This window comes from Rutilus rutilus (assembly GCF_951802725.1).
Source record: "Rutilus rutilus genome assembly, chromosome: 23".
Classification (NCBI taxonomy): Eukaryota; Metazoa; Chordata; class Actinopteri; order Cypriniformes; family Leuciscidae; genus Rutilus; species Rutilus rutilus.
In genome coordinates, this window is record NC_140233.1 from 16,162,547 (window position 1) to 16,177,814 (window position 15,268).

At 35.9% G+C, this 15,268-nt stretch overlaps 2 protein-coding genes across 3 annotated transcripts; one reads left to right on the plus strand and one right to left on the minus strand.

Annotated features, from left to right (window-relative positions):
- Positions 1–196: 196 nt before the first annotated feature.
- agbl2 (AGBL carboxypeptidase 2) lies at positions 197–12,037 on the plus strand. The gene is made up of 24 exons (XM_084397474.1): positions 197–488; positions 657–720; positions 816–965; positions 2,496–2,681; positions 3,418–3,525; positions 3,619–3,769; positions 3,873–4,106; positions 5,114–5,519; positions 5,637–5,779; positions 6,057–6,216; positions 6,309–6,435; positions 6,541–6,641; positions 6,732–6,844; positions 6,963–7,029; positions 7,122–7,226; positions 8,104–8,190; positions 8,337–8,450; positions 8,574–8,631; positions 8,736–8,936; positions 9,025–9,058; positions 11,078–11,193; positions 11,354–11,456; positions 11,559–11,691; positions 11,768–12,037. The coding sequence occupies exons 1-23, from the start codon at positions 483–485 to the stop codon at positions 11,683–11,685; spliced, it is 2,961 nt and encodes a 986-aa protein (XP_084253600.1). The 5' UTR covers positions 197–482; the 3' UTR covers positions 11,686–11,691; positions 11,768–12,037.
- A 173-nt stretch (positions 12,038–12,210) lies between these two features.
- tmem17 (transmembrane protein 17) lies at positions 12,211–14,925 on the minus strand. 2 transcript variants are annotated; one of them, XM_084397475.1, is made up of 5 exons: positions 14,691–14,925; positions 13,209–13,312; positions 12,973–13,086; positions 12,761–12,904; positions 12,211–12,662 (listed from the first exon to the last, which is right to left on the minus strand). In XM_084397475.1, exons 1-5 carry the CDS (start codon positions 14,803–14,805, stop codon positions 12,564–12,566), a joined length of 576 nt encoding a protein of 191 aa, XP_084253601.1. In that variant the 5' UTR covers positions 14,806–14,925; the 3' UTR covers positions 12,211–12,563. The 2 variants fall into 2 exon arrangements, with proteins under 2 accessions (XP_084253601.1, XP_084253602.1); XM_084397476.1 differs by having other exon boundaries at positions 12,345–12,662; positions 13,209–13,308; positions 14,687–14,864.
- Between the last annotated feature and the right edge of the window lie 343 nt (positions 14,926–15,268).

The window sequence follows — 15,268 nt, forward strand, 5'->3', positions numbered from 1 at the left end:
CATTGCAAGAAACGTTATGCTTTATATTTTTCAAGCAAAATATTAATTTCCCCGTTATTTTATTTTACATTTACATATCTAAAAACGTTAAACCAATTGAAAGGAAAATATATTTCACAACAAGTGTTATTGCTTTCTGCTTTACGTTTTTGCAGCGTGCTTTACACAGGAAACGTGCGTCGTGCCCATGGCAACCGTGACACAAATGGCGTCTATGGCGCCTCAACAGTAATTGTAACGATGAGATTTGCATCAAAAAGTGTAACGTTAACTGTTTAGCTCTCTACTAAGGCCATATTTATTTTAAAATACTAATTTGGAACAATACGCAGTTTTCCTTGGCGCATTAAAACAAGGTATTCTCAACTAACCAGCGGTGTTATTTGATATCTTGTCAAGCGTTTGTAAACTGTACAGTTGTTTAGCGTTGTTTACGATGACTTAATGACCCGCGTGCACGCGCATTGCTTGGAGGTTCGGGAATGCAGGTGAGTGATGGCTCAAAATTTACTGCTGCTTTGCACTCTACGGTTACAGTCTAATATTACCCAGTTAGTTAACATGCCAGCTCACTGATACTCAATGCCAGTTAACCTTCTGCCCCTTTGTTTGTATTTAAACGCACTTCTTTGTTCTCTTATCATGTTGACCAAAAGAAACCAGATGATTCATACGAGAGATTCATTTTGCTCCGTCTTCAGCATTATGGCTTCCTCTCAGGTAAGTCATTCAGGTCAACCTTTGGATGGGTTAAATCAGTTGTCCTCTAATATAGGCTAGCGTTACATATTATTTTTCTATTTCTGTATACATAGACAACGGCTCCTCTATGCATTCTGGTGTCCCCTTTAAAAGAGAATGGGAGGAAAACCAAGATTCAACTGCCTCAGACACGACCAACTCTCCATCTGAGAGCAATGACTCCAACCTAGAAGAGGAACAAGAGGAACCCAAGCCATGTCAAAGTAAATATGTAAAACTGGCTCTATTGACAGTTCTATGAAGTATGGAATCCCATTTTGCAACATTAAAAATCATGTTTAGGTAAATTATAATTATGATATAAAATGTAATCACTAAAGTCAGAATTATGATGTAAACCTTTCCACTTAACTTTCATAATTTCAGCTTTTTATCTCATAATTATGAGACATAATTTAAATATATATATATCGTAATTTTGCCATTTTGTCATTATTTACACTTTTTATCTCATAGTTTGTGTCAAATGTTTGACGTTTTATATCATAATTGTCTAAGGATGTCAAAATTTTGACTTTTTAAATCTAATAATTTCAACATTATTTTGAAATTGAGATACTAAGTAATAATTATGAGATTAAAAGTAAAAAATTATGAGAGAAAATGATGATCGAGCTGAAATTATGAGAAAAAAAAATCAAAATTATGAGATAGAGTTGAAATTGAGATAAAAAGTCATAATTATTATGAAAAGCCATCACTTTTTAAATCTCATAATCTTGATTTGTCATCATTTTATCTTTTTACCTGATAATTTTGACTTTAGGTAATAATTTTGACTATTTTCTCAAAATTATGACTTAGTCTTATATCTTATATTTTTTGCTTTTTTCATAGTTTTGACTTTATTTCATGATGTCATAACTGACTTTTTATCTCATAATTTCAGCTTAGTTTGTGATACATTTGACAAAATTGTCTAATTATGTCAAAATTTTGACTTTTTAAATCTAATAATTTCAACATTATTTTGAAATTATGAGATACTTATAACTATGAGAAAAGTCAAAATTATGAGACAAAATTATGAGATTTTGAAATTAAGATTTGAAAATGAGAGTTGCAATTTAGTTAAAAAGTCATAATTATGTTTTATTTCATAATCTTGATTTATGTCATAATTTTGTCTTTTTACCTGATAATTTTGACTTAGTGTGTAATTATTTTGACTATTTTCTCAAAATTATGACTTTTATGTCAATTTTTTACTTATTTTTTTACTTTTTTCGTATTTTTTTCCCCATTTTATTTCATGATGTGATAACTTTGACTTGTTATCTCATAATTATGATTTACCAAAGCATGATTTGTTTTTCTGATTTGGTGAAAATTGGCTTCCATAATGAAGCATGATATGATATGTCAATTTAAATATTGTAGCGTACAAGACTAAATATAGCTAATCTCATGTAAAGATGCCATATGCTGTGACATCACCATTACCACCAAAATTGCGCCATATATTTCTTTCTTTCAAGTTTCCACACAATCCGTAACACTTGAGTCTAACCAGTTAAATCTCATTTGAAATTCATTGCCTTTATAAAAGATTCAGACACTAAGAGCGCATAATTGTTTTAGGGAGCATGTACCTGGGATGTGTCTTGGTTACATGGGTAATGTCGATAATCGTTGCTGGTGACGGATGCTTCTCACATGTCTTTTAACTACAGCATGTCTGTTGGCTAATAGGTTTTGTCTTAGTATGTATGTGTGTATCTTTTTTCCCCAAGGTTTTTTCAGCTTAGACAAAGTTCTTAAAACCCGGCAGCTTGTTTTTGACTTTGACGGGGAGCGGCCCATTCCACGACTAAGGGACCCTTTGGACCTCTTCACAATCCCATCTACCTCCTGTCCATTCCAGGGCGTCCGCTGGCCCATAGAATGTGAAGTGATCCGTGACAAAGTACAGCATATAGGTATCAGTTTAGCTATTGTCAGACTGATACTGGATCTGTAGTGATTTGTGTGAAGGCACTTTTCTTCTGAACACAGAATCTGTGAATTTATTATTTAAAAAAATACATAAAAAGTGCAATTTAGCCATACAATGAACTCTTTGATGAAGGATTTTTTTTTTTTTTGTGATTTAAAATTATTTTGTCTATTTTTTTTGAGAGAAAAGTCAAAAATGATCTTGAAGAAAAAAGGCAAACATATTCTTTGACGTAATATTTTATCATTCCTTAGAAAAAAGCAGAAGTAGTTTTGTTTATTTTATATATGTATAATTGATTTATTTTTAACATTTATATGAAAAATTAACAATGATATGATGACAAGACAAGTTTAGTTCAGGTTGTAAAGTGTCATGTAGTGTGACTCACCCAAAATGAATGACATATGAATGACAAAAATATTTTTCACCATGCAAAATATGTTTGACAATAATAAAGTTTCACCCATTTTAACCTACACACCATTTTGATGTGATTTTTGCCCAAAACTGATAATAATTATGAACAAACAATTCATGATATTTATTACAATTCTTTTTCCTTGCAAAATCTATTTTAAAACATTTTGAAAATTATAATTAAAATTAAGTTAAAGTTTCACCCTATTGAAACTAGATTTTTTAAATCTTTTTGTGCGTCTTAATTCATAAATGAGGGCTTTAAACCCTCCATTTCTTATATATCTTTTGAAAATCAGAATGGGGCCCCTCAGAGCCGGAGCCGTTCTATCAGCCAACAGGTGAGGAGCAGACTCCCATGTCAGTAGGAGATGTGAGTGGAAACACTGTCTACTGCATAGAGCCAGGTAAGAAAAATACTTTTCTCAGTGTGAAAACCTCTAGCTACTTCCATACTGTGGTTTTATATCCTCACTTCTTGGTTCACCGCACCATTTTAGCCACAAAAACCTTCTACTTCACCTACTCTCGTGTGGGTGGGAGCAGAGGACCCATTCAAAGTGCCACATCCTGTGCCAACCATCAGGAGGAGCCTACGCTAGCATTCGAGTCTCGTTTTGAGTGTGGAAACCTACAAAAAGCAGTGCAAGTGTGAGTCAGACAGCTTCATAAACACTCCCATAAATACTTATCTGTCTTTTCAGAGCCTGTATATCTTGATTTAATGTAAACCTGTCTGATCTGGGTGTTCCAGTGGTCAGTTTGACTATGAGCTGACTTTGCGTACTGACTTGTACACCACTAAGCACACTCAGTGGTTCTACTTCCGGGTGAGGAACATGAGGGCAGGCGTCACCTATCGCTTTACCATCATCAACTTGATGAAGTCCAGCAGTCTGTATGGTGCCGGTATGCGCCCGTTACTCTACTCTGAACACGCTGCCTGGCTGAAGAGGGAAGGATGGCATCGAGCAGGAACCAACATCAGGTGACAAATAGTGATTTTTCTCTATGTTCTCATTGTAATGTTTTGTGAAGACACAAAAAGTTGTGGCTCAGTTATATTCTAATATGTCCACGAGTAATAAATAGAAAAATATTTTTAAAAACTAGTTGGAAGCCCATTTCTGCCACATAAGAAAAAACATCATGCTTTCGTAAATCATAATTATGACATAAAACAATTAATTGACAAAAAGAGTTGATATGATGAGATACTAAGTCGAAATTACGAGATATACCCCCGGTTTCACAGACAAGGCTTAAGTCTAGTCCCCGACTAAAATGCATGTTTGAGCTGTTTTAACTGAAAGCAATTTGCACTGACATATCTTAACATATTTGTTTTAAGATATGTTTTGTCTCAAGATGCACACTAATGCTTTTTTTTTTTTTTTAGGGCACGTTTATAAAAGCTACTTAAATGTCCTTTGAACTAATGCTAAATCCTGGCTTAATCTAAGCCCTGTCTGTGAAACCAGGCGGCTAAGTCATAATTATGAGATAAAACATTGAAATTATGAGGGTAAATTCGAATTATGAGATAAAAAGTCAAAATTATGAGTTACTTAGTCATAATTATGAGATAGAAAGTTGTAATTATGACAAAAGCCATTTTTGTCATAATTGACTTTTGTGTCAATTTAGAGTTTATAGTAGTTAAGACTTAGTATCTCTTAATTGTGACATTTTATGTCATAATTTTGACATTTCTATCATAATTATGACTTAGTATCTCATAATTGTAACTTTTTTATCTCATAATTATGATTTACCAAAGCATGATTTTTCCCTTGTGATATCAGGACACTGAAATTATTGGCTTCATGCCCCCCAGAAAATATTTAAATGAATTTTAATTCAGAAATTACAAACATGCTCACCAAACATGAGGTGTATTCAAGTCTTTGTATGTTGAAATGACATATATAAATTATTAATAGATCTGGACAAAAAAGGGTGGGTGTTATTATTGACCCAACTAATGTCGTTTAGGTACTACAGAAACAACCTTGAGAAGGATGGTAAAGCGCTGTACTCCCTCACCTGGACCCTGGAGTTCCCTTATGACGGTGACACCTGCTACCTGGCCCATTCCTACCCTTATACATATTCAAACCTTCAGCATTACCTGCATGAGGTCATCTCAGACCCTCTCCGTGCAGCTTACTGTAAACTGCGGGTGCTCTGCCGTAGTCTGGCGGGGAATGCGGTGTATGTGTTGACTGTTACATCACCGTCCAGCAGCTTAGCAGAACGGAAAGCCAAGCGGGCAGTCGTCGTGACGGCACGGGTGCACCCAGGAGAAACCAACGGCTCTTGGATGATGCAGGGCTTTCTGGAGTTCCTGCTGAGCGACTTGCCTGACGCTCGTTTGTTGAGGGACATTTTTGTCTTTAAGGTGAGGGAAGGAGGGCAAGGCATGGCTGGAGAATGGGTTTTGGCGAAAATTTCATGCCAAGTGCTTCACGAAATGTAAACAGTTGGATTACCACAGTAACGGATGTTCTGGCCGCAGGTTATACCGATGCTAAACCCTGACGGTGTGGTGGTGGGAAACTACCGCTGCTCACTCACAGGCCGCGATTTGAACCGAAACTACCGCAGTGTGCTGCGCGACTCTTTCCCCTGTATTTGGTACACTCGCAACATGGTGAAAAGGTGAGTGATGATTGTGCCACTCTTTTAGCATGCTAATGCCACACATTTTGTGTATGCTAAATATAAAATAAGGTGCACACAGATGTCACTTTCAAAGCATGCTTTCTGAGCTTTCTGTTGGTTGGCACGGGGAATTCGTGTGACCAACTTGAACACGAGCAGAATCTTTCACTCTCACACGAAACACACAGATCACAGATTCCTATTAGAATGATTGGATTTGGCAATGCTAAATGTGACCGCACTCATACACCTGGCTAATTTGATGATCTCACAGGTTGCTTGCCGAAAGAGAAGTGGTGGTCTACTGTGACTTTCATGGTCATAGCAGAAAAAACAATGTGTTCATGTATGGATGTAATGATCGGAAAGATGCCTCCCAGTGTCTTCAAGAACGCATTTTCCCGCTGATGATGAGCAAGAATGCTAAAGACAAGGTTAGCTGTGGCCTTCATTGTTGTAATCGCATGACATATAGTCTCTCATGCACGCAACGTCCACATTTTGAATGAATGCTTTTGTCTTTTAGTTTTCCTTTAGGAGTTGCAAGTTCAAAATGCATAAAAGCAAAGAGGGCACCGGCCGCATCGCCATGTGGAGACTAGGCATTAGGAACAGCTACACAATGGAGTCTACTTTCGGAGGCTCAACATTGGGTACGTACTTCAAGTTATCAAAAAAGTTGTCCAACTCTTAAATGTGAAAGGTTTGCAGACTGTTCCCTGGCTGTGCACGCTTATGTGTTTTGTATTCATTTGTAGGGGACAGGAAAGGAACACACTTCAGCACGCAGGACCTGAAATCAATGGGCCATTGCTTTTGTGACACTCTGCTTGACTTTTGTGACCCCGACCCAGCCAAGGTGGCCTGTCTTTGAGCTTTACTCATTTTTAATATTGCTTTGAAACCACATAATTGATTGAAGAAAATGCATTTAATACATTTTAAACAGACTACACACTGTCTGGAGGAGTTAAGGGTGTTATTGAGACAAGAGGTCAGACGGAAGCTGGGAAGAGAAGTGGACTCTTTAGAGGATCTGTCTGACATTGACATCGAGTCCAGGTAAAAGTACAGTCAATTTGAAACATATTCCATTAAAATATGTTTCTTGTGAACATTTGATAACTCAATGTCAGAACAAACCCTATCAGTTATTTCACAATGTTGATGTTATGTGCAGCACAAATGGATCAAACAGTACCGAATCAGATGGACTTCCTGTTAATCTTTTAAATGCCACAAACAAGGTGCAGTATGCCGCAAACCCTCTCAGTGACATCCTTAAGACGGGTTTTCTCAATTTTCCTTTAATGCTCTGTGGTTTGTATGACAAAAACAGGGAAAGAAAAAACACCTAAGAAGCCATAAAGAAAGAAACAGACTCCGGCAAGAACGGGTACGGAGTGCAGGACCCACAATTATTCACAGGAACATCAAACATTTGGTAGGTGTTACTAAATATGCATTTTTATAGGTTATTTCTAATTGATTATGATCTAAAAATCTGCAAAATAATCTAATTTATTTATTTAAAGGGGAGAAACCGGTGGCCGTTAAGTGTACTGCAGCCAGCAACTTATTGCTTGTGCTCGCACTCGTGCACACATAACGTACATGAGACTGAACACGATTCAAGGCCCCAATATAATCACAGCGAAGTTCTTTTTCATTCTTTGCCTAGAAGTAAAAAGTTGGAAATACCTTTGCAAGTTAACTTTGCCTTAAAATAGCTTGAATGTAACTCTACACCCTTGCCTCATTTAGTATACGCGGTTCTATGAATATGCAAATTAGCCCCGCCTCCACTCACTCACACCAGCTCAGAGATCCACTCGTTAACGATCACATGTTGACATGATTGGTTACAATGTAGTTTGTGACGTCAGAAACACCAGCGATTTCAAACCGTGTTTTTGAGACTGTCTTTGGTTCACTGCAGTTTTAAGGACAAAACATTGTACATACGTACATACAATGGTGTTGACTTATGAATTTGCACTTTGTTTATCTTAAAGCATATTAAAAACACCGCATAGACATATAAACAACATTAAAAGATTGATTTTCAAGGTTGATTTTTTGTTTTGTTACAAGGGGTTTTGTTATAAGTAGTTCACATGTTGGCAAACAAATAAAAGTTAAGAAAAATTCTTACATATAGCCCCTTTAAATAAATACATGTATGCATTGAAATAAATAATACATGTATTTGATAGGTGTAGAAATTTCATTGCTTTAAATCTTATTTAAAATGTATTTAAAAGTAAGTATATGGTTTCAATTAGAAGTGTAATCATTAATAGCTGTATGCCTCTCTGAAGGATCCTGTGCCCTCAAGTGAAGATGCAGTCAAAGTGAGCATCCAAGAGAAAACTATGGGCTATATGAAGGACACTAAGAAACAAAAGGTAATGAATCCACATTCTTTGTGTGCATATGGTCCAAAATGATCAGCAAAAACACAAAAATGGGTGCTATATGATGTAAAATACCAAAGAAATTGGATTTAAACTCAATAAAATGGATAAAACGATATATTCTCTGTGATGTGTAGGTGCCAAGTTCAGTCAGGGCGAATCAGACTGTGAGGTCTTGGATCCCTCATCCCACCACTCGCATAGGTGTTCTAGATAATGTTGCAGATCATTGGGGGAACAGACTAGATAAGGTAACTGATCTGAATAGATATTTACATTATCAGGCATCAAATTAAATTATTTGACCATCAAATGATTTAAGATATGACAGAATACATGGAACAACAAACAAAAAGATAGCCTATTTATTCCAGGTTGCGCCTGCCACCAATTTGCGCAATGGTTTTTCATCTATTCGGCACTCTGTCTCAGGTAGATACACTTAAGTATATAAAAATGAATCATATGCTTTCTTTTCCATCAAGATATGTTCATGAAGTCTTTTTTTTTTTTAATGAAAATGTCATGTTTTTCAGTTGATCCTGGGGACAAAACGAATCAGCACACTACCTCATCTGCCCCCCAGGGGCAATTGCAACGGCAGACCCTATTAGTTACTGGAGGTCATAAAAGATGTCCGTCTGTACCAGCCCTCAGAGAAAGAGCCCTGACTATACCAGTCCAATCGTACACAATGCCCTTCTACCCCGATTTCAGACCCCAACCACAAATCAAAGGTATATCTTTTTTTTATTACTGACAGGCAGATTTTCATCAACATTTTGACCACACTGATGACATCTTTATCATTTTGCTGTCTCACAGAAAGATCTCATATTTCAGACATTATGCAGAGGAGGTGAGTAGGCTAACTACATCACATGACAGCAAATTACACTTCACAGTGGAAGTGGCGTAATAATACTAGAACACCTTAGCAACTACATAGTAATTCTCTGGCATTACTTTTTTTAAATTTCAAGTGTGTAATATATATATTATTTACATAATTTATTTATTTAGTATAAACAGGATTATACAACATAAATACAATATGTAAATCAATATATTATGTGAATGTTTCAAGTGTTTATGCATATAAATTGTATGCATATACAGTATATATATATATATATATATAATTTACCTATTTTATTATATAATTCATTATATATGTTACTTTATGCATATAATGTACATAATACTATAATAATATATACATACATTATTTTGATAAATAATTAATATATATTTTATAAATAATGTATACATAATTATGTAATTGTGTATGCATAAAAATAATGTCTTTATATATGCAAGGCTCGAAATTGCGACCATTTTGGTCGCATATGCTCCTGAAATTTAATCTGTGCGACCTAAAAATATATTTGGGAGCATTTGTGCGAGTGCAAATAATGGTTGTGGTGCGACCTGTTTTCATTTCTCTAAAAAACGTTTACAGTGTGTACCTTATGTGCGCTGATACGCGATGGCCGGACCGTCATTCTATCCAACGTTATATAACCAATCCCGGGGTTTTTCCTGCATTGATTTTTATTTTGGCGGCCGCCAAAGCCTTTGATCGGTGCGTGAGTGACTGCTGCGCTTGACGAGAGAAAGCCCCGGCCGCGCGCGCGCACTATGTCTTCAAACAACACGAGCGCTGTCTTGCTCTCTCTCCCTCGCGCATATTAATCAAAATCATTTGACACGATAGAAAAAGGGCGGAAGACCGAAGTTTCACGTGGAGCATTCGGAGATTTTTTTCTCCTAAATTACCGTGGAGTGTGAATTGTGCTAAAAAATAAACTACCGGGATAATCACAAAACGCTTGCCGTAGGCTACACGTCCACTAATGACACGTCCGATTCGCAAACTAATGACTCATTTGAACCGATTCACTTTAATGAATGGTTAAAACAACTGATCTGTCCAACACACTCACGAGACGTCTGAATCGGTGTATAACAAATCGGTACCACTTTACAATAATGTTCCACTTATTAAATTCTAGTTAACACAGTTAACATGTACTATTAATAAACTGCACTTTGTTAATTTGTTAACCATTGTTAATGTTAATTTCAACATTTGGGCAACTAATAGCCTACATTATTGAATTTTTTTTTTTTTTTTGTTAACATAGTTAATGCACTGTGAAGTAACATTAATGAACAATGAACAGCTGTATTTTTATTAACTAAGATTAACAAAGATTAATACAGCATATTAATAGCAATAGAGTGCCAAGTGCCAAGCAAAAAATGCAGGGACAGGTGTGTGGCAAACAATCAGGTTCATCAGGTTCGATTATTAAGGCTTTTAATCGGCAGGATACGTCAAATATAACCATACTGTCTATGAATATAACACCGCATACACCATCGCCAAAGAAGAGCTTGCCTTCACTAAATTTATGTCAAATGACAAATCATTTGCCAATATCATCGGGGTGAGATGATATAGAGCCAGAAGACCAAATTTCAAATCTTGGCGGCAGGATGAAATAAAATCTGTTAATATATAATTTGTAGTTGTGGTGCTCCTTAATTTTTGGTGGGTGCTCCTAATTTTTTGCTGGTGCTCCAAACTTTTTGAAGTTGGGAGCACCAATGCTACCAAGTAAAAAAGTTAATTTCGAGCCCTGATATGTGTTTATATTTTTGTATATAAATAATCTCACATATATATATATATATATATATATATATATATATATATATAATATTATATGCATACACAATTACATTATTTATATTATTTTATAAATATTATATATTATGTATGAATTATTAATGTAGATTTAAATGCACAAACTGTCTTGAAACATTAAGATAATGATAAATAAATATAAAAAATAAAGGACTTTTCCCACAGTCAACAGAAACTCAGGCAGGAAAGACAGATGCAAGTGACCCAAATCCCTGTCAAACACTTAATGCCACTAGACAACATGGGAACGCTGAGGATCAGTCATAAGACAGATGAACAAGGTCAATATTTAGTATTTCTTTAAAAATTACCATGTCTGATATACTTGGACAAACGTAATATATGTGAAATTTTGATTTAAATATTCATTTAAATAAAGCCTCCAAATGTTTTTGTCAGTGTATTATGATACTTGTAACCCTCATTTTCCCATGTGACCAGATGCTGTGGCTGGCCTTGCATCACCAGATAGAGAGCAGTCCAAGAGGGATGCTGACCAAATCAGGAAACAAGATGGCTCAAGTTTCCTCCCTGACCTGCACAGGTTTAACTCATTATTTTTCTGGGGGTTTGCTTGACACCTGTCACACAGACTGCAGAATGTCACCAGCCGTTCTTACCGCTGTCATTGTGTGTTCCTCTATAGCCAAGCTCAACTGTTTGTGAACCAGACTGTGTTTAGAAGTCTGAGGTTAGGGAGGCTGCCTAAAGGAAGCAAAACTCAGGTTTCTGGAAGAATTGCTGCTTCTACAGAAAGCCTGAGTGAGCAGTGAGGAGAGGTATGTCGCAAAAAGAACATTTGCACATTTTGCTCAATCGTAGAAAGTTAACTCATCAGCTGATTTCCTTGACAAGGTTTCATCTGCAGTTGCCTCAAGAGTCCAGTCCATGCAAGTGGAGGACGAGTCCGCAGATGTTCTTCCACAAACATCTCACAAGTCTCAGGAAAAGCAGGCCAAGCTAGGCAAAAGCACATGAAGAATATGACGAGAGCAAGAGGTGCTATCTTGTGAAGCCAAGTGCCTGAATGCAGACATGTGACTTTTCTTTGCAATCATATGTCATTCACCATTTCAGTGCAGTTCATAATTGTCTGTACATTTAATAAAAGGGAAAGAATACTGGAAAACAAAGACTTTTTCTCTTGTTTTTACTTTTTGAGCCATTTTCTAAATAAAAAAAAGTTAGTATAATCAAGTTATTCTGATATGAACTTCTATTGAAGAGATGTCCTTTCTTATTTGAATGTGTGTGTGATAAGCATGATTTGTTCTTTTTTTTTTTTTTTTTTTTTTTTTAAGTGATGTCTAATTAAATGTGTGGATATGATTTCTAATGAAGCTGATTTTTAAATTAAATTTGTAATTTTGTTAAATTCAGCATCAATAAATAATGATTTAGTGGTTTATAGCACTGGGGTGTGTTCTGTCTTTGTCTTAAAAAGTTCAACTTTTTATATTTTATTTGCCCACATACAAAATATAATACAAGGCAAGATTCGTTTGTATAAAATAAGGCACCAAGACATGCGCAGTAACAATCCAGTTCAATGGCTGACATGTGTCCTCTAGTGGTTGCCACTGCCATCTTTGTAGTCTTTTTTTGTGTTACCACATTGAATATTTAATCAAGTTCATCAGTGCAGGTCTCGTCACGTTCCTAATTCCTGAATCCCATCGAACTGTCTCAAATGGAAGCGACTTTCGGTGTGTCGGACCATTGCACGCAGGGCAACAAATCCAAAAAGAGCCTGAAAAGAAAAAAACAGTTTTCAATAGTTAAGCATTTAAAAAAAACTAAAGGATTATAATCTCATATAAATACACAAATATATATACAAATTTATACCTCTGCAAAAATAAATAAGGCCAGTATTATATGAACTCCTCTCTCCAGAGGTTGAATGAGAACAGCCTCATTGAAAAGTTGGAACAGAATCAGAGGTAACTGGAGTAGAAGAGTCAGGAGCCAAAATCCAGCCAATTCTGGAACCTATTTAAAAATAAAGGATGTTGGATTATGCAATCATGTAGATTATATTATATTATACTTATATTGACCTTTTCTTGCAGATTTCCAACGTTGCCCAGGTAGAGTCTGATGGCCTCAATCAGGGTCATTAAAATAAGAATTGTGATCAGGATGAACTTGTAATAATCTGCAAGGGCTGGGTACTAGACGAAAAGCATATTTATTATATTAATATATATTTATTATGTTTATAAACAGTAATATGATTAAACAGCAGTCAATGATGCCAGACTGAATTGTTAAAAAATAGGTAGAGGAGAATCACCTTTAGTTGTAGCATCACAACCTCACTGATCCACCAGAAGGGAAAGAACCACATGTTAAAGTAAAGCGACATCTGAAGAGGCAGACTCGATACTACATCCCTATCTGCTGAATAAAAGTGCAAAAAATGAAAATAACAGCACACTAAAACTAGCGAGCTGCCGTATTTCTGTGAATTATAAGCGCATTAAAGGGATAGTTCACCCAACAACTATCCCTTCATCTTCGGAAAACAAATGAAGATCTTTTTGATGAAATCTGAGAGCTCTCTGTCCCTCCATTGACAACTACGCAACTACCACTTTGACGCTTCAAAGCATTCATAAAGAGATCATAAAACTAATCCATTTAAATTTTGTCAAATTTTTTTGAAGAGACTCGATCGCTTAATATTATGGACAGATTTAATTTAGTTTTTTACTCACATATAGGCTAAACATTGTTTAGCGAACATAAACAGAAGCTTAACTGAATCAGCTTGACGCATGAGAACAAACCTCTTGTGGAAGCTCAAACGTGCTGCGTAACATGTGACAAGAATGAACCTCATTGGTTCTCGCACATAAGCTTCTGTTTACCACAACTGATGTGTAAGTTGATGATTGTTTATATGTGATTAAAAGCCTAAATTCAATCTGTTTATCATATAAAGTGATCGTGTATCTTCAGAAAATTTGGACTAAACCGCTCAATTCATATGGATTAGTTTTACAATCTCTTTATAAACGTTTTGGAGCGTCAAAGTGGTAGCAGCTAATTGCGTAGCTGTCAGTGGGGACAGAAAGCTCTCAGATTTCATCAAAAAGATTTTCCTTTGTGTTCCGAAGATGAACGAAAGTCTTACAGGTTTGGAACGACATGAGGGTGAGTAACTTAGCCTAATGACAGAATAAAACATTTTTGGTTAACTATCCCTTTAAGCATTTTTTTTTTTTTGCATGTTTTAATTAAACGATACTTATTAAAAAAATGATGCATGCTATGTATGCATCTTCATAAACCGACATAAATGGAATCGTATAGGCCTAAATATTTTAATTGCGTTTTAATTTTAAAATTAAGATAGAAAATTAACTTATTAGATTCTCTGTTTGATAAATCAATAGTGATTTTTTGACTCGAGAATCGCTCGATTCGGACGATTCCTGAACAAATCGTTCAGATCGGTTGTGTGAACAACAGGTTCAATAGATTCATTAAAAAAAGATCCGACTGAAAAGAACGGTTCGTTACGCCGACTGTTCAGGTAACGTATCTTAAGTTAACGTTAGGCAGCTCGGTATGTAGGTTAGAGACACTTCCACGGTTACCAATACCAACACCGATTAACAGTGCCATAAAGCATTATTATATCAGCAAATAAGGTAAGCAAAATGTCTTCTAACAGGAGCTTGACACATAAGCTCGGCTAACCAGATGAATTAGCCCAGTAGCTAGCAGCTCAACACAAAAGTCACCGTTTCAACAACTCAAACACACTTACACTGGTTAAGGAAATTAGCGTGTTCTTCGGGAGAGGGTTGTGTTCGGCTTTGGTCCACAAACACGGTTCTGGAGAAATCTCCAAGCCGTCGCCGTATGGGTTCAGGCAGGTCCATGTTGAGAGGCAGAGACGCGAGTCCGTAGCAACGAAGGCGGATCTCGTGCGGTTGCGACGGTCCAGCTGTGGCGGGGTGTGTTTTCTGTTTTCACTCACACACACTACACTGCTCAGATGCGCTTATGCTGAGCTAACACAGAGTGTATGATGAAGAAGGAAAGTAAATAAGTGGGTTTGAGTATAAATAAGTTATATTATCTATTTATGCAAGTTAAAATTAGTAAAGCCAATTTCTGCCACAAAAGAAAAAAACATGCCTTGGTAAATCGTAATTAGGATTAATCGATATCATAATCGATATTATGACGTATATTAAGTCATATTTAAGTAATATTTATTTACAAGTTAAAATAAGGAAAACATGGAAGGCCATTCCTTTCCGCCACATAAGAAAAAAAGCCTTCATAAATCGAAAATCGTAAATTGAAATTATAACACTAAATCATATTTATTAGATGAAA

Excerpts from the sequence above, each read along its gene's own strand:
- tmem17 (XM_084397475.1), bottom strand. The coding sequence starts at position 14,805 with ATGGACCTGCCTGAACCCATACGGCGACGGCTTGGAGATTTCTCCAGA. Across the intron at positions 13,313-14,690 it reads CGCTAATTTCCTTAACCAGT|ATAGGGATGTAGTATCGAGT; the intron begins GTAAGTGTGTTT and ends TTTATTCAGCAG. Across the intron at positions 12,905-12,972 it reads TTGGAAATCTGCAAGAAAAG|GTTCCAGAATTGGCTGGATT; the intron begins GTCAATATAAGT and ends ATTTTTAAATAG.
- agbl2 (XM_084397474.1), top strand. Across the intron at positions 5,520-5,636 it reads GGGACATTTTTGTCTTTAAG|GTTATACCGATGCTAAACCC; the intron begins GTGAGGGAAGGA and ends TTCTGGCCGCAG. Across the intron at positions 11,194-11,353 it reads TCATAAGACAGATGAACAAG|ATGCTGTGGCTGGCCTTGCA; the intron begins GTCAATATTTAG and ends CCATGTGACCAG.